At 37.2% G+C, this 17204-nt stretch overlaps 5 protein-coding genes across 5 annotated transcripts; 1 reads left to right on the top strand and 4 right to left on the bottom strand.

Annotated features, from left to right (window-relative positions):
* LOC104700304 (INO80 complex subunit D-like) lies at positions 52-1547 on the bottom strand (the record flags this gene model as incomplete). Its single annotated transcript, XM_019227464.1, is given in 2 exon segments — positions 52-259; positions 890-1547. Coding segments are annotated over 2 exon segments (831 nt in total), but the record flags the coding sequence as incomplete, so codon positions are not given.
* Positions 1715-3345, top strand: LOC104700303 (40S ribosomal protein S3-2-like). The gene is made up of 5 exons (XM_010415804.2): positions 1715-1840; positions 1941-2088; positions 2187-2358; positions 2680-2866; positions 2949-3345. The coding sequence occupies exons 1-5, from the start codon at positions 1811-1813 to the stop codon at positions 3162-3164; spliced, it is 753 nt and encodes a 250-aa protein (XP_010414106.1). The 5' UTR covers positions 1715-1810; the 3' UTR covers positions 3165-3345.
* On the bottom strand, positions 3481-4243 carry LOC104704312 (putative cysteine-rich repeat secretory protein 10). The gene is made up of 2 exons (XM_010420425.1): positions 3962-4243; positions 3481-3930 (listed from the first exon to the last, which is right to left on the bottom strand). The coding sequence occupies exons 1-2, from the start codon at positions 4241-4243 to the stop codon at positions 3481-3483; spliced, it is 732 nt and encodes a 243-aa protein (XP_010418727.1).
* Positions 4721-7619, bottom strand: LOC104704311 (DNA polymerase epsilon subunit B-like). The gene is made up of 13 exons (XM_010420424.1): positions 7469-7619; positions 7214-7367; positions 6937-7090; positions 6719-6850; positions 6537-6611; positions 6180-6284; positions 5976-6056; positions 5725-5855; positions 5553-5647; positions 5371-5470; positions 5173-5287; positions 4972-5082; positions 4721-4873 (listed from the first exon to the last, which is right to left on the bottom strand). The coding sequence occupies exons 1-13, from the start codon at positions 7617-7619 to the stop codon at positions 4721-4723; spliced, it is 1557 nt and encodes a 518-aa protein (XP_010418726.1).
* Positions 7971-15550, bottom strand: LOC104700302 (histone-lysine N-methyltransferase ATX1). The gene is made up of 24 exons (XM_010415802.2): positions 14749-15550; positions 14506-14557; positions 14342-14416; positions 14029-14248; positions 13780-13906; positions 13569-13673; positions 13225-13415; positions 13014-13106; positions 12807-12904; positions 12552-12713; positions 11619-11762; positions 11471-11518; positions 11228-11345; positions 11088-11153; positions 10922-10983; positions 10768-10824; positions 10353-10421; positions 10031-10229; positions 9513-9758; positions 9074-9135; positions 8922-8999; positions 8595-8690; positions 8385-8488; positions 7971-8301 (listed from the first exon to the last, which is right to left on the bottom strand). The coding sequence occupies exons 1-24, from the start codon at positions 15300-15302 to the stop codon at positions 8163-8165; spliced, it is 3165 nt and encodes a 1054-aa protein (XP_010414104.1). The 5' UTR covers positions 15303-15550; the 3' UTR covers positions 7971-8162.

The following is a 17204-nucleotide window of genomic DNA, read 5'->3' as shown; positions in this document are numbered from 1 at the left end:
TGTATTTTCTTCTTTTACAACACTTTTAAGTTTACCCTCCTTCTGTGGATTTTTTCTTTTTGCTTGAATATGATGCACAAATGCAGCTACTATAACATGAAGCTTTGGAGGAGGCTTGCTTGTTGAAGAGGCATTGTGACCTGCATCCTTTAGAGCTTTCGTAACAAGCTTTTGGGATTTCTGGAAGTGCATATTGCACAGTGCAGGAACAGTCGACGCTAGTGTTGGTTTTCCACAAAGTAATGGTCCTGCTGGAGCTCTGAAAGGGGTACAAACAAATGGAGAGAGTTAGGAGAGAGAAACTTCTTAAAATTATCATCATATGGTTTATTACAAATCACTATACAAAATGAAAATGTATATGAAACCCAATCTGAGAATGATAAAAATGTATCAATCTGACATCTAGTTACTCTTTTGTTACAACCACAGTAGGACTGCTTCAACTCAATTACAGTTTCATCCTGGAACTCAAATTTGTAAAGATGATCCAATTATACTATAATACTCACAATCCTAACTTTCTTACAAATACACATCGACAGAGAAAAATTCAAGCATCTATGTCAGTTATGTATCTCAACCAGGATAACACAACACATCAATCAAGGTTGTAAAACAAGGCAAATACCGAATCCATAAATGGATAACTATTTCTCCCAATCCCTACAACAAACCTTGAAACGGAGCTAAGTGACAATCCCAAATCCTTTTTGCAAACACGAATTAAAACAAGAAACCTCTCTCGGGTTTGGCTCACTACTTCACACAATCTAATTCCCAATTTAAACTCATCATCTTAACGCAACTAAAACATGTAAAGAACATAACTTGAAGCCTAGTTTATGAGAAAATTACAAAACTAAAGAAAGGGGAAACGGAAACAAACCGTTTTATAACGTTAGTACAACCCGTGTAGAGCTTCTGCTTACTATCCTTGAGAATATGAAGCTGACAATACTTGGTAAGCGCCATAGCTTTAGCTTTGCAACCATACATACAACTCCCACAATTACTATTCGCATACTGATCAGTCTTACCACCATCATTGTTATTACCATTGTCTCCACTACCTTCAACAGCATCACCACCATCTCCCTCTTGACCAATCCTCCGTCTCTTATTCGATTGGTTATGTTCGTCTTTGAACGGACTACTCCCATACTTCCACCAGTAATCCCTGTGTTGCCCCTTGAGATCTTCCATTAATGCCCAATAATGGTCTCTGTAACACTTGGCGAGCTGCTTGAGGTTGTGCGATCGGCGTCGGAGAAGCTCCGGGCGGGTTAGGTGACTGGAGCGTGTGAAGATTTCATCCTCTTGTGACATCGCGATCGGTGAATCCGAAGTCGATGGTAAGACGTTTGTGTTAGGGTTAGGGTTACGAATTTGGGGTTCGGATGAGGTGGAAGCCACGGCGGTGGAAGATAAAGCGGCGGAGGAAGACGTTGGAGGCCTTGGTGGTTTCGAGGAGGAAGGGTTTTGCTGAACGTTCTTGGAAGCTGACGCCATCGCCGTCGTCGGAAAATTCAGAATCAGTCGGGAAATGAAATTATTAATTTTTTTACAATTTTCTTTAAAAACAATTAGCACTTCAAGTTTTAAAAGCCCAGTAAATATTAGTTGGGCCGGATTAATCAATAAATAAGCCCAAGTGTAACTGGATGTGAAACCTGAATTTCTGAATTAGGTCAATATAAATACTAAAAATCATATCTGATAACGAACCCGAGCTTGCTTCACCGATCCTCTTTGAGATTACTGCAACATTTAGGGTTTCAGAGATCGGCTGATCATCAAATCCACAAACATGGCGACTCAAATTAGCAAGAAGAGAAAGGTGAATTTGTGATTTCATTTTTTGCTTTCATTTATCAATGGATTTGTCTCGCTGTGTATTTGTGTAGTATTGGAATTGATTTTGGTTAGTGTGTATGTAGTTTGTAGCGGACGGTGTGTTCTACGCTGAATTGAATGAGGTTCTCACTAGAGAGCTTGCAGAGGATGGTTACTCTGGTGTTGAGGTTAGGGTTACTCCAATGAGGACTGAGATTATCATCAGAGCTACCCGTACTCAGAACGTTCTCGGTATGTTGTTTGTTGATTGATCTTTATTGCATTTCGATTTTGTGAGTCTGTTTTGAGATCTGATATCAAAGTGGGAAATGTTGTTTGGGGTTTTAAAGGTGAGAAGGGGAGGAGAATTAGGGAATTGACATCGCTTGTTCAGAAGAGGTTCAAGTTTCCTCAAGACAGTGTTGAGCTTTATGCTGAAAAGGTTAACAACAGAGGTCTCTGTGCCATTGCTCAGGCAGAGTCTCTACGTTACAAACTTCTCGGTGGTCTTGCTGTTCGTAGGTACGACATTTCTCTTGTATATTTTGATTAGACATAGTAATTGAGCTATTGATTTTGTTTAGCTTACTTGGTCTTATAAGCAGTTTACTACCTAATAGTTAAAAATGTATAGGATATAACTGTAATTGTATTTCTCTGTGTGGTATCTTCAAAGTCACACGCTTTGTGATTTTTGTGTAATTGTTATGTTTCGATCTCCTGAACACGCTGATCATACATAATGTTCTTACCAGTTCTTGTCTAGGTCCTGAGTGTTGGCATCTCTTGTTTCACTCATCCGCAAGATGTTAATAGTACTGCAATGGTTATTTTCCTGTGCAGGGCCTGTTATGGTGTTTTGAGATTTGTTATGGAGAGTGGAGCTAAGGGATGCGAGGTCATCGTGAGTGGAAAGCTCCGTGCTGCACGTGCTAAGTCGATGAAGTTTAAGGATGGTTACATGGTTTCATCTGGTCAACCAACTAAGGAATACATTGATTCTGCAGTGAGACATGTTTTGCTCAGACAGGCTAGTTTATTCCCGATGTTCTAAAGTGAATAAGTGATTCAGCAATGTGTCCTATCTAAGTCTGGTTAAACCGCATTTGCAGGGTGTGTTGGGAATCAAGGTTAAGGTTATGCTTGATTGGGACCCTAAGGGCATAAATGGACCAAAGACACCATTGCCTGATGTTGTGATCATTCATGCTCCTAAGGATGAAGATACCAGCTACCCACCTGCTCAGGTTTCTGCTCCGGCTGCTCTTTTGCCTGAAGCTCCACTCACAGCCGTGGATTACCCTGCGATGGTTCCTCCAGTGGCCTAGAGAAGACTTTTTTTACTGTTACTCCATGGGATTTTGATCTTTTTGTTATAACTTTTATGCCTCTTTTGACAGTCACTAGTCGTATCTCTTATATCCTCGAAGCAGACAAGTTTTTTCTCATGTTGTTTCCAAACTTGTGTCAAGTTTTCTGGAGGTTGAAATGTTTTGAGTTCCATGATTATGTTAGTCTCAAATATGGTGTGTTATACAAATAAAATCACAGGGTAAATTACTTTATTTGCTCAAAACATTTATTCGAAGTCTCGAGCATAACAAGAAAACTCAATTTTTGGAGGTCTCATTAAATAGTCTTTTTTTATGTTTTTACAAAAGGGTAAAGCTCGTACCTAAAAGTACAACTCGGATTCAAAACTCTTCCTCCTTGTTTACCGTTGCAGCATTTGGGAAGCTTCGCTATAATCGTATCCAAACACACACTGCAGTTTTTAACCGATAAGTCTTGTGTACACTGCATCATTCCATACAATTTCATCGTCCCAAGACTTTCCTCGGCGGTCGCATACATGTAGTCTCTTGTGTAGGGCTTTTGTTCTTTACGAATTGCTATCTCCTTCAGCTTATATAGGAGATCCCTCGTGTTCTTGTTGAACAACTTTGTATTGCCGCCGGTCACATCTTTAGCATTGTGCAGATACAAATAGTGCTTGTAGTCGATCTTCTGATAGGTATAGATCGTAGAAATGTAGAGAAAACAGTTGTCGTACCATATGATTCTCCCTTTGTTGTTCGGACATTTCCTAAGAATCTGTCACATATTTTACAGTAGAATCAAGAACTATTGTCTGTTTGTACTGTATTATATATACTTCTTTTTGTACAACCAACTTAAGTGTGAAACCGTAGATGAAACCGTAGTCTAGATAATTGCTAATCGAATAGTCGAGGTGACGTTTGAGTTCGCTCTCATATGAACTCTCCGGCTTGTATGTCCCTTCACTTTTGATGCATATGTGTTGCAGATACGAATTGGTCTGGTTTAGAGACAAAACACTGTGGATAAAAGGGAGTTGGAAGGCCACTACGGCCAAGATAGAGATTGGTAAAGAGGAAGAAGACATCTCTCGTGTTAGATATTTTGACATTAGTTTGAAGAAAAAAAAATGTCTCTTAGTCTTTTAACTGACAGGAGATGGGAGTTTTTGGATTGAGACTTGGTATTTACGGCGAGGGAAAAGGAGGACCGATGAAAAAGTCAAAGTTGAAAAAGGTTTGAAACTATTAAATTTTCAATTTGTTCCAACCTTCAAAATATAGCTTCGTAGATTGCATCAACACAGGTGTTAGTTAATCAGATCTATACTCTATAACTATAAGCCTCCATGCCATCAAAATATACATTATAACGTAGCGACCTAATGTATAGGTCAGGGCAGCTTATTGTGATATACTCGTTTAACATGCAGGCCAAGAAACTGAATTGAATTATAAATTTATGACGAAATTTTATTTGGTTGAATAAACACATCCTGTTGGAGATGATAAAGAATATGACAGAGAAGCAAAGAAGTGGACATGTATTGAGTTATGTTTTACGCTCAGGTTTGCTGTCTGAAAGGACGTGTATCGATTTCTTGAGTGGAAGGTCGATAAACTACGTAGGTGCTATCAGTTGAAAAGGAGCCTGGATTGAAACATTTTGCTCCCCCAATTCTACAATCCTTTTGCTCACTCTTGTCACCTAATACAATCTGTTTCCAAACAACACCAAGAACAACAGTCATACTTTTCGTGCTACCAAACTAGGTGGAATGCAATCTTTATAATAAGAAGGTTTAAGAGAATATACCGTGTGAGGAGTTGGATATAGTTTTAGACAGTGATCATAGTTCCAAATGATGGGTTGAACCAAGAGCGGTAGTGGACATAGATGGCTCTGATGAATTAATGTGGAGACAAGCTGAACCAACACAATTTCACAAGTTTTCAGAATTGGAAGAAACTGTAAAATCAAAAGTTGGGAACTAATGGAGACGAGAGATGTGTTTACGTGCTCAAAGGGGTCTGTAGTTTCTTCTGAGGAAGGGGTTATTAAGCATGAACGGCTCATCCGGTAGAGAAGGTCTTGCCGAAAGAACACAATCTCCTTGTTATCGAACTTTACTCTGCATTTTACAAATACAAGATCATTGCTGCAGCTTCTGTGTTCTAATAATAGAGAGTTCACACGCAGAATAGAAAACTTTACCTGCAAGGGTTGCTTGAAAATATCGCATTGGGAATAACTTCTCGAAGCTCTTCGGTTAAGTACTCTGGTAAACCACATCTTGGTAAGACTGTGGAGGGACCTGTCAGATATAATGAGTTTTTATTATTCATGTCTCCTCAGGGTGAACCTTGGCTTTATTTAGATGGTGATGGAGATGGTACCTGCGTCATGGGGACCTGGAATGAATAAAAACCGACTGTTTGCTTTTAGCTTTGGATGGTTTCCAATCATTCTCCCAAGTTTACCAAACTGCTGCCTGAAAATGAAATGGATGCATGTAAGAACAGATTTTTAATGACAATTGAGGAGCTCTAGCTAAAATGATCCCTTTACCTAAGACTTGAATAAGAACCAAACGATAAGTTGCATGGGCGAGAACAAAAGTTTCCCATGAAAACAAACAAAGAGGGCACTGTCTCCACACTTTCAAAACGATGAAGAACCGTTTCCAGCTTCCCGAGAACCTTTCATTATAACAGACAACACATTTTGGCAGATCAATCAGTTCTCTTTAAGCATACGAGGAGGCAACATCACTATGATTGATGCAAAAAAAAAATACAGTAGTTAGTACTCCAACTCACCTCTTCGTCATCCAGCCATATTTCAGACAATATGACAAATGTGTCATTCACCGGTAGTCTGTCTAGGTCGGCAAGTCTAATCTGTGATCAGAGGCAAAGAAAACATATTTATTTCCGCTGTGACTTACTTATGTTGTAAGGTAATCGGACAGGAAATTTACAACTTTCTGAATCCAGAAGAACAAATGAAAACTCAGGGATTACCATCTCGTGTTTAGTTGGCCTGCCACATCCGAAAAAGTCGTTGTCACGATGTATCCTTAGTGTTTTATCCCTGTCCTCTAAAGGAGGAAATCCACATGCAATCACCTTTACCAAAAACAAGGGGAGAAAAAAAAAAGACTTTAGAAGAGGTTTGTTACAGGGCATCATCATTCCACTGATGGGAATATACATTTGCATATTCCATTGAATCTATTCAGGAGACGTATATACGTATTAATCGTCACAGAGGAGACCATAAACACGACTAATTAGTTCTATATTCATTCCCCACCTTTGACTAACATCTTTATATCGTAGCTCTTATATGAATGTGCAGTTAAGCATATTATAGTTTACCTGAAAGATACCATTGTGCATTTCACCTTGTGCCAAAATGATAGTATTCTCTGTGAAAAATCCTGTGGTTATCTTGTATTCATTGTCAAAGAAAAAGTAGTCATAATGCAATTCTTGTGGCTATGCCTTTATAAGTCCAGATATTGCAAATTGTCAATGGTACAACCAAGAAAAAAGGATATTGCTTTGGACAAATCAATCTCTACAGAAGCTGAAAGGTCTTCAAGGTAGAAATGTCCATCTTCCATCTGTAATATCAAGCCCATCACCCATTTCTTTCCCATCTCAACTGCTAGAGATTGGATTGAAGATATCTACATGGAAGAACATGCAACAACAAAACTCCTTAATTCACAAAACACACACAAACACATTTGACAGGAAACTAAGTAAGACAAACCTCACGCTTCTTATACTGGAGCATATCAGCATCAAACACTGGCCTAGAAAAAGAATCAGCGCGAGAAACTCTCTGAGACAGCAACCTGAATCGTTCCCTGTATATATATGTTTTTGCAGAAGCCTCACCGTGAACAGGCAGATTACTCTCATGCCTGAAATCAATATATACTTCAATAATCAGTGCAACAATTGCTTATATATATATATATAAGCCATCAACATTGACATCGATCTCTACCACTTGAGAGGGGACATTACTTGGTAGAAAGCCTTACTCGATGAAACGCTTATTAACAACATCATATCGAAATTTAGGGACAAGAAAGACGTTGTCGATGACCGCCAAGGAATAAACAGAGGTGGTTGATTCATCTGTTGCCGCTTCTTCAATCACGTTTCGAATTGTTTCCACATCGAGTGTAGATGAACCTGCAACGTCATTTTTCAAAAATCGCAACCTATATGAGAATCGGTGGTCGAATACTTTCTAGGCATATATATAGATAAAGAGGGAGATCAGAAGGCGATACGCGATTCCTGCTGGAGGCGATTGAGAAGGAGTTCGATATCTTCATCGGGGAAGTTTTCAATCATATCTAGGGCTTCGGCTTTGAGGCGGTACCTTCTCAAACTGAATTGCTTCTGTATATCTCTCCTCCTCCTCCTCGTACGCTCTCTCATCCTCTCCTCTCGCAGCCTCTTTTTTTTTTTTTTTTTTTTTCTGAATCTCTGAAACCTTTTTAGGTTTCTTCTGAAAGTTTCCAACTCGGCGGGATAACAAATATCGTAAGAAATCTTTTGAATTTTCTAATATTTTATTTAAATGATTTAATTTACCACACAAAAACACTACAAACCAAACCAGGTTTGGCAGATGTCTCTGGTCTTGTTGGAGAGACGTCGGCTCCTTATCTGAAGACTGAAGTACTGTAATTGGGAAGTGGGAACCTTAAGAAGAAGATGTTATAAGAGTTGGTCACTGATTTTGATTTGGTGAAAAATATCTCTTTCTAGGAAAGGACTCAAGTTAAGTATAGAGAAGAAGCCTGGAATTATAAATGGCTTTACAAATGAAGAGTCACTATGATCGGTGTAGTTACTTACTCTCTCTAATGAGTCTCTGTACAAAAAAATAGAGTGTAGCAAAGCTAAACAACATATGCTCTCAGATTAAGGAGCTACAACATTTGTCACTATTTCTTTAGTTTTAGTCAAACTTATTATTTATTCGGTCCAGTCGGTTACTTCACAACGAGGAACAAAGATTTTCGACTGTTGTTCTTCAGCTTCTGTATCATTCACAACACCTCGACAACCTTGGAAGCCACATGAACATGAAAGGCGCTCACCGATTGAAAAGAACCTGTAAATTTTACAAGATCAGCGGCAGTAGGAAGTATGATTATAGAATTTCTCATATGATTTAAAGGGCAACAAAAATGAAACCTATAGTCATAGGTCAGCTCCTCCCACTTGGGGATATCCCTCTTTGCGAAAATGATAATGTGCTCCTCTCCATTAACAGTAATGACTCTTGAGTAGCAATTGGGCTGCATAAGAGTTAAGGCAATAAATGCTTAGTTCTTTTGTTTGCAGATGCTAACCGAATTGAATACAAGCAACTAAGTTTAACGGATCATAGTCAATTAGTCATACCACACATGAATGATTAATCAGGTGGGCGATGCTTCCTGCCCTTGTAGCATCTATGACTCGCTTATCATCAATTCTAAACATGTAAGTCCCTGCACCCTATATCACATAAGAAAATTTTGTTTTTTCTCAGATATTGATTAACTCATCGGCATCCAGGATTTATACTAGTAAGGGAATGCTATGTAAGAATATTGCTCGAATAAAAAAGACAACACTTAGATGGTGAATAAAGGTACAGGTTAATACGACAAATTGTTCCATTACTGTTTATTCAATCTTCCATCTAGCACCAAACTGTAGAAAGTTAGTAAAGTCAAAAATACGTACCACCATTGAATTGTAGATAAGACGTTCTCTTTTATCAGCTATAGACGGTCTAACAAGTTCTCCGGTGTATTCAATCATCTGCACAGAACTCATACAAAAATTTCATGAGTGACACAAAGATAAAGTGTCCAGTTCTAGTTTAGTATGCTCACCATATCTCCGGCCCTGTGCGGAAGCTTTGCAAATATGCCAAAACCATGAATTCCTGATTTCCCTGAAAATAGATGATACGGATCGTGGTATCACGTAGACCATAAAGCCATTTAACTTATTATTAGATTATAAGGTTTCCTTTCATAATTAGATTGAGCTTTGGAATATTTACTTATTAAGGTTTAGGTCGGTTGTACTAGGGACTATAAAAGGACTCCTTATGCTAATGAGAAGAAAAAGCCCCAAGAATTAACCTTAATCTCTAAGAGAGAATTAGGGTTAAGAGGGAGCTAAGCTTTCTATCCTTCTTAATTCACAAGCAATAAAAGTGGTTCATAACAATAGAAGGGGAAAAAAATTAGGAGAAAAAGAAGAATTTCAAAGGAATTTAACAATCTTTTAAGATTTACTGATAATTATAGAAGAATCAATGCTTACCAAATGCTAATCTCTTCCTGTATGTTTCCTTCATGTATCTATACTTCTCGGCCATAGAAAGAATGTTGCTTGGAGTATTCATCTGTGACACCTTGGATCCGTGAAAGCATTCAGAAGTTGAAAAGTCAAGTCTAGAGTAACCACCAATAACATATGGCTTATTCTCAACAAACAGCCGCTTTGAAGCAGCAGCAGCAAGAGCTTCAGGTTCCTTCCTTCCCCTTCTGCCAAAACAATTATAAGGCTCTGCAACAATACACGGAAATTATATCAAAAATTATTATCTAGACTGACTCATATAATGCAAACACGAATAAAAGTAGAAAAAAATGAATAAAATGCATGAGACTAAAATTTGTATAGAAAATAAAAAACTACTTATAGTGGATATGTAAGAACATGAAAGTGAACAAAACACACATGGGCCATATGCGAGATAAAACAATAATGAGGAAAATAATCATATCCCGAAAGTGTGGTGTGAATCTAAATTTTAATCCTAGCATGTAGCTACATACCAGTCCGAGCACAGCCAGATGGATTAGGTGGTGGGAGATACTCAGAAGTTTTATGAGTAACGGATTTGATCCTGTCTTCTGATCCTAGGCAGGCAGTTGATGTTTGTCGATGCCTTTTGCAGAATGAAAGCATGCGAATACACTGATCTGCTTCTTCATCCTCCACTGATAGAAGAAAAAGTCTATCCTCATTCTCAAGCTACATGGACAGTCAGAAAAGCCATAATCAGTTAGAAACATCTCTTTTGTAGATTTGCTGTGTTTGAATACATGTGTGTAAGTATGAATGCAAAATTTTCTGTCTGTAAGATATGGAAAGTACCTCAACACAGAGGCCAGCAGCTCGCGCGCAGAGTGGATGATATGCCACACGACAAGAAATGTTTGAACACTGAAAATGTAGTCATTTAAAATAATATATATTAACCCTTGGTTGCCTTTGACTGTAAAAATGGCATGCACAGTCGTTTAAATGATCTATGTCGTGACCAGATTCCAAAATTCAGAACATACACGAGATAAATGGCAAACATAACTGTAACTTCAGCAAATAAATTGATATTCTGTAAAAGGGTTTACAGGAATGATCAGAAATTGTGCTACATTTTTTCTACTAAAAGCCAGTTATATTGGCAGCATTTTTGTCAGGCAATTTCAACTAGATTACTAATGTATGTGAATAGAACAGAATGCATAAGAATGATTCAGTTTTCTCTTAACATAGAACGAATTCTTACTTGGATACAAGCTCCATAAGATACCCCACAGATGGTGCACATTAATTTCCAGCGATCCTAGTTTTAAAAGTTAGGAAAAAGAGGAAAAGGGATAAGAGTTTGGAAAAGGTCATAGTACCAAGGTAAAGAAAGCTGAAAGAAAATGAGTACATACTTTACTGACTTTATTGACCCCATCAATCGGTTCCATCTTCTTGACATCAGATAAACATGTTTCTGAATAAAAAACAAGTTTAATTTGTAAGAAGGAAAGTAATACGGCCTCCTATTCTCCAGTAGAAAGCAGACTTATACAGAAAAATAAATCATTAAGATTGAACCTGGGATCCATATAGCACAAGCCAGATGAGCCCAGCGCCCATCAGTTGTCGGCTTCATAGCTCCCCCTAAAAGAAGTTTCAATTATTCACTAATGAAAGCACATAAAGACTCCATAAACCAAATGGTACGGTAAAATTACCTACTACAGGACAAAGACAACACCGTGGAGGTATTTCAGGAGCGCCAGGACGACATAAGTTGCATAACCACAAAGCACCATCACAGGGTTCTAGCTCTCCATAACAATTAGCATGGACCTAGTAGTGGACCAGAAATTTCAAATTTGTTTCATACCCAAGAGAAAGAAGGAGAGAATAAGGTACTATAGAGTATACATCTACGAGATATATGATAGCTAAAAAGCTCGGAGCATGAACAATACCATCATTCTACATTTATCACATTGCAGGAACAAATTGTTCTCATATTCCTGCAGATAAAAAATATATATATATCAGAACTTATTAAAGAGAAAAAATATGAAATCTCATGAGAAACAAAAAAAAAGAAAAGAAAAATGCACCCTTTACCTCATCCATGTGGCAGACATTGCACTTATCGAGATCTTTCCAATCAACACGGACAGGTCGGTAACCAGTAGGCTGATTTTGATGCTTTCCCAAACTATATTTGCACATGGAAACATTGGACGATGGTCTGGATTTTGATAAATCCTGCTAGGTAATGGTTTATTAGGGCACATATTAAGTGTAGTCACTAGAAGCTTAACAATAATGCAATGGTATAAATCAGGGAGCATTCACCAAGCAGTACAAAGAAAATTAATCATAAAAGTTTGCAAAAACTAGCAACCATCTTGATAGGTATCTGCCTCATGAAATTATAAACAGTGATATGTTTTACAAAATGTGTTTCGCTATAAAGACTCCAACACAAAACTTTACTCTTTATGTTTCACTAGAAACAAAAATTTCTTACAATCAATAGACCAAATGCACATATTTCATCCATAGAAACTCTCTGTAATTACTTGTGAAGCTTCAATTAAGAACTGTAAATTTAATTCATACAGTTTTCTTACGGAAGAGAAAGCAACCGTAACAATTAAAGGAAGGAAGCCATAGTCACTAAACAGAAATGATTATTTCGTAGGTGAGGTAAGTGTCGTCTCATTAATGAAGATGTGTTTCTAACATGCTTTTGGATGGAACTAGCGAATTAGGTTACCCACAAACCAATTAGCAAAGAGCTGCATAGAAAAATTTAGTGCACAAGCTTGATGGTCTTAGAAGAAAACTTGGTTTTGTGCATCAAACATTCATATGAACATAACTGAGACCCGCTTATACGTTTTAGAGACAAAACAAAAGTCAGGGTACCAGAAAATGTTCAGTGTCTAGACAATTAGATGATTCTTCTGAGACCCAAATGCATGTGCAAGCAGATTATCATGAAAACACATGCACACCACTACAATAATTTTACATGCAACGACAAGATACCTGTACAAGTTTAATGACTTCCGGATTGGAGAGACCAAACATGTCTGTACCAGATCCACTTAGCTCCTCACCCAAAATATTAGGACTGTCAGTAGTATTCTGGACCTTTTTTATCCTGTTATAAATTTCGTTCCAGCAGGCCGATGGAGTAGGCCCTTTGAACTGAAAAAAATTCAGTTACCGATGTTAGCCAGAAAGAGAGTTTTGACCTGAAAACTTCAATAAAACAGATACTAATATATATGTTTAACTTACCTGCTCTCCACTATCTGCAGTTACTCTAAAAAGAGGGCGAGTCTTTGACTCGGCATCTCTGAGCACTTCCATCTTGTACAAGGCAGATGAACTATGATCTGCTAATAACAAATAGCAACAACCCATTGATGAACTAATCTCATTACATTAAATATGGAAAAATACCTGACTTATAAGGAAAAGCCAAAAACTGACTAAACAAATAACCTTTCAGTGATGTGAACTTTCTCATCGCAGTATACCCTTCAGGCCAAATATGATTCTCATCCTTGAAAAACTGAGAGTCTGTCACAACCTTTCCTGTAAAACAAGTCATACGCCTATATATTATCAATGGAGTTCATTCCTATAGCCCACTTAAAATAATGAACCATAGAATGACAGATTATGCACCATACTTATAAGTTTCAAGCCTTACCAAGATTTATTATTCGCAGGTCCCCTATTGTATACTGTAAATCTACTTGTTCTGTTGGTCTCAACCACACTTCTCCATCATTAAGAAGATCACCACCCGAGTTTCCCTCTTCTGTACTATCAGTCATATTGGAATCAGCTCCCGTTTGAAGTTGACTCATCCTTTCTGGAAGCCTGTGTTCCTTCAGATACCTGGGTGAGGCAAAATAACAGATATTTGAGGACAAGCAACATTCATTCAGGTTTTAAGAAAGATCGGGAAGAAATGATTGGTCTAATTGTTAATGCAACATGTACTGGAGAGTCAGAAAAGCAGAATGCCAAAGAAAAGCGAGAGGGACTTGCATTTTTGCTTCCTGCATGCCCCCTTCAAACCGAGGTTGTTTGCACTTCAGGTGAGATGACGAAAGAAGCCCTTTGATAAATGAGATTGCTTGCTTTACTTTTATTCTATGAAACCAAATGATGTTAACTTCAGCTTGATAATGTGTAACATCGATCTCAAAATATCAGTAGCTACACGAGATATTTAAATATTTAGGAAACACTGACTAACCTAGCAAAATCATGAGTGCCAAAAAATTGGACCAAGAGTGATCCTCCTCCAGATACCTTGTTGTTTAGACCTTTCCGCTCTCCGATAACGGATTCGTCTACAATAACTGCTGGCCACATAGCATGACCTGTCCGAATAGGAAAGCAAATGCAGTTCTATGGAAGTCAGTAGGCAGTTTCATTTGTCTATATGCTTTGTTAGCACAAAGAGGGGGTTTTATAAAATGGAGGAAATCAGTTAAGTACAAACCAGCTAGTTTTGCCCATACAATGTCTCCAGGCTCAAAATCTTGACATCCATCCAAAGTAGCTGCCAATACAACCATCTCATCATAATCACGGCCACCAACAGTCACATTACTAGTACAAAACTTCAGATGTAACAGCTCCATCTTTTCACGAGAAATCAAAAATTTGATCATTTCACGATCAAGAACTATATGCTCATCATATCCATCGGCATATTTAACCTAAAGAAGCATTTAACCACTGTTAGAGGAACAAGCTTTTACATTACATAGCTCACAAAACTACCCAACTAAGTAAAGTACAGAACTACTTACAGTATGACGCTTTTTCTCTGCACTGTATCCAACAATAGAACCTTCATACCAAAGAGCATCCAGCGGCCAAAAAACCTAGGGATCAAACGACAATCAACTGTTATGATCTCCCTTCACAAAATAGCTTAAAGTGGACAAGACAATTGTATAATTAAAACACTTGCCTTGCATTGCAGCCCTATGAAACTTGTAGGATCAACACCACCATAACTCAACCTGCCACATCAAAACTCCATCATACAAGACCAAGAAAACAACTAGTCTGTCCACTAACAATAAAAGGTCAACAGATCCAAAGTCTGAACTAAAGAAAATCATCAGTGCAAAAACAACAGCTCGGAAAAGACCACACAATTTCCAAAGTCCATGGCTTTCAACAGTTAAAGAGATGGTAGATAGACCCTAACCTGACCCATTTCTTAGCTGAACGCGCTTTATTCAGATCCTTGATAGAAGTGCCCTTCCTTCGAGATGATCCATTTAGCTTATCTCCACTATTCTTACACCTTCTTAAACCAATTGAATCCACACTCAACTTCCCCAACTCGCAGTTACCAATCTTCCTTTTCTTCTTCTCCTCAATTTCATCAAGCTCCACGCTTTCAGTCTTCACACCCACCGCCTGATCTAGTAGTAAACACTCCTTCCGCGGTCTCTTACGGCGGCGATAGTAAACGCGAACAATCTCAGGACGCTGAGTCCGCAACTTGTAATCATCCGAACGACAACAATCGGGACTAGCACTCACACCGCTACTTTCAACATCAAATTGTTCAATCATCGGAAGCTTCTGGGCCTTAACCTTCTTAGACATCAGACTATGGGAACCAACAGCATTAACACAGCACAATGCCGAAGAGGTAACAGAGTACATACTCTCAATAGAATCGCAGCGAATTGGAGTTTCCACGACGTTGTGAACATCGATTTCGATCTGGGTATCATTCGATACACATGCCATGGAGATTAATTCGGAGAGGGGTTCGTAAAGGAGACACCTTTTGCTCACTCTCTATCTCTCTCCTTCCTTCCTTCGATAAACCCCCAAAAAAAAATTGTTAGGGTTTTCGTGGATGAGAGAAATTAGGGTTTAGAAATCAGAAGAATCGGAAGAAAAGGGGGAAAAAAAAAGAGAGAGAGAGAGAGAGATCCTTTGGAGGGAGAAGCTAAAAGGCTTTTTTATCGTTTCCCGCCGGGTTTATTAAAGATGATGACTTAACTTTTTTTCAGATCTAAATCTATTGTCTCTGTCTCTTTATATATCTCCGCATGCTTACATTCATAAAGTGTATGTATATATGTGTGATGTGAAGCAATATCTGATTATTAATTTTGTATAAAAAAAATTGTTTGTTCGAAGAATAAAAAACCCAAGATATGGACAGTTTGAGATAAAAAAAAATATATATTATCATTATGATGTCAGAAAAAAATGTAAGAATGTAATATTTCGATGTTAAAAAAACAGAAAGATGTAAATAAAATCCAATTATTTTTATATAGTTATTAGAATGTGATATAAATTTATTCTTATTTGTATTCCGCGCAATATAAAAAAGGAAGAATTTAAGAGTGAAAAAAAAAAACAAAGAAAGTATGGATAATTTGACTAAAATAAGGTTAATATTTCCATGTTAGAAAAAGATGTCATTTTGATAAAAAAGAAATGTCCACAAAATAATTAAACATTTCGATGTCAAAAATAACATTTAAAACCATTCATTTCAATATGTGTAATCTATCTTAATTTTTATTAAATACATAGGCCAATAAAAAAAAAATCTATATAGGTTTGTAAGTTAATGTGGATATAAATTTATTTCTTTTTCGGTTTTAGTTGTGGAATTATTGTAACTATACATCCTTCTTTGTAGATATTTATTAATACAAAAATTTCAGATAAATCCCACAGTTTTGAAACTGAAGGTGTTCATCCAAATTTTATGTTTTTGTTAAATGCTAATTCATTTACGGATAAGCAGATTAACCACTAAAACCAAACATCAATTTAGTTAAATGTTACTCCCTCCGTTTCAAAATATATGATGTTTTAACTAAAGCACGCAAATTAAGAAGTCTTTACTTTTAACAAGTTCAACCTATCAGAAACAATACTGCATAATATAAAATATTAAACTAATCTAAAAGTTGCATAAAAACTTGAAAACATCATATATTATAAAATAAAAAAACTTCTCTAAAACATCTTATATTTTGAAATGGAGGGAATATAATGTATTTAGGAAAGGATATTGGATTTAAAGGGAGATGCCCACTGCAATATTTTGGGATGAGGTGCTTACAATTTTTGGGTGATCAACTGACGGCTTGATATTGCTCAATGTCTCACAAAGTGTCGGTTGTGGGATGGTAAATGCGTTAAACTGAAACGTAATAGTATAGTGATTTTTATTTTTTTTTCGTCACGTAATAGTATAGTGAATAATGAAGATAATATACAAGTGAAAGAACGAACGAGGAGAATTTTTTAAAAAAGTTATGACATTTTTAATTAGAACAAATATTATGCAACTCGATAATTTATAGCTTAATATATATATTATTAGGTGTGATTTATAGCTTATTATGTTGTATGTGTTATAGTCATATAGACATGGATAAATAGATAGCAAAGTCTATCATATCAAATAGACATTTTCAAATGAGAGAAAAGTTTAGTCAAAAAATGGGTTGATGTTAAAAGCGTGTCTGAGCCCCATCGTCAAGCTCCTCATGGATACATCTTTGGGACAGGAACGACTCTTCCTACTCAGGTACATTTTTCAGCTTACCATCCACTTTCTGCGGGTGGAAAGAAACAACAGACGCAATGGAGACACATTTATTCCCTCATATCAACTGG

This window comes from Camelina sativa, chromosome 7 (assembly GCF_000633955.1).
Source record: "Camelina sativa cultivar DH55 chromosome 7, Cs, whole genome shotgun sequence".
Taxonomy (NCBI): domain Eukaryota; kingdom Viridiplantae; phylum Streptophyta; class Magnoliopsida; order Brassicales; family Brassicaceae; genus Camelina; species Camelina sativa.
Note: the sequence above shows the minus strand (reverse complement) of the source record. Positions and strands in the feature narration are given on the sequence as shown.

Excerpts from the sequence above, each read along its gene's own strand:
- LOC104704311 (XM_010420424.1), bottom strand. The coding sequence starts at position 7,619 with ATGAGAGAGCGTACGAGGAGGAGGAGGAGAGATATACAGAAGCAATTC. Across the intron at positions 6,851-6,936 it reads TCCAGTATAAGAAGCGTGAG|ATATCTTCAATCCAATCTCT; the intron begins GTTTGTCTTACT and ends TCTTCCATGTAG. Across the intron at positions 6,612-6,718 it reads AGATTGATTTGTCCAAAGCA|AAGATAACCACAGGATTTTT; the intron begins ATATCCTTTTTT and ends GACAATGAATAC.
- LOC104704312 (XM_010420425.1), bottom strand. The coding sequence starts at position 4,243 with ATGTCTTCTTCCTCTTTACCAATCTCTATCTTGGCCGTAGTGGCCTTC. Across the intron at positions 3,931-3,961 it reads TACAGTACAAACAGACAATA|ATTCTTAGGAAATGTCCGAA; the intron begins GTTCTTGATTCT and ends AATATGTGACAG.
- LOC104700303 (XM_010415804.2), top strand. The coding sequence starts at position 1,811 with ATGGCGACTCAAATTAGCAAGAAGAGAAAG. Across the intron at positions 2,359-2,679 it reads GGTGGTCTTGCTGTTCGTAG|GGCCTGTTATGGTGTTTTGA; the intron begins GTACGACATTTC and ends TTTCCTGTGCAG. Across the intron at positions 2,867-2,948 it reads GACATGTTTTGCTCAGACAG|GGTGTGTTGGGAATCAAGGT; the intron begins GCTAGTTTATTC and ends CCGCATTTGCAG.
- LOC104700302 (XM_010415802.2), bottom strand. The coding sequence starts at position 15,302 with ATGGCATGTGTATCGAATGATACCCAGATCGAAATCGATGTTCACAAC. Across the intron at positions 10,422-10,767 it reads CTTATGGAGCTTGTATCCAA|TGTTCAAACATTTCTTGTCG; the intron begins GTAAGAATTCGT and ends CTACATTTTCAG. Across the intron at positions 9,759-10,030 it reads ATCTGGCTGTGCTCGGACTG|AGCCTTATAATTGTTTTGGC; the intron begins GTATGTAGCTAC and ends GTATTGTTGCAG.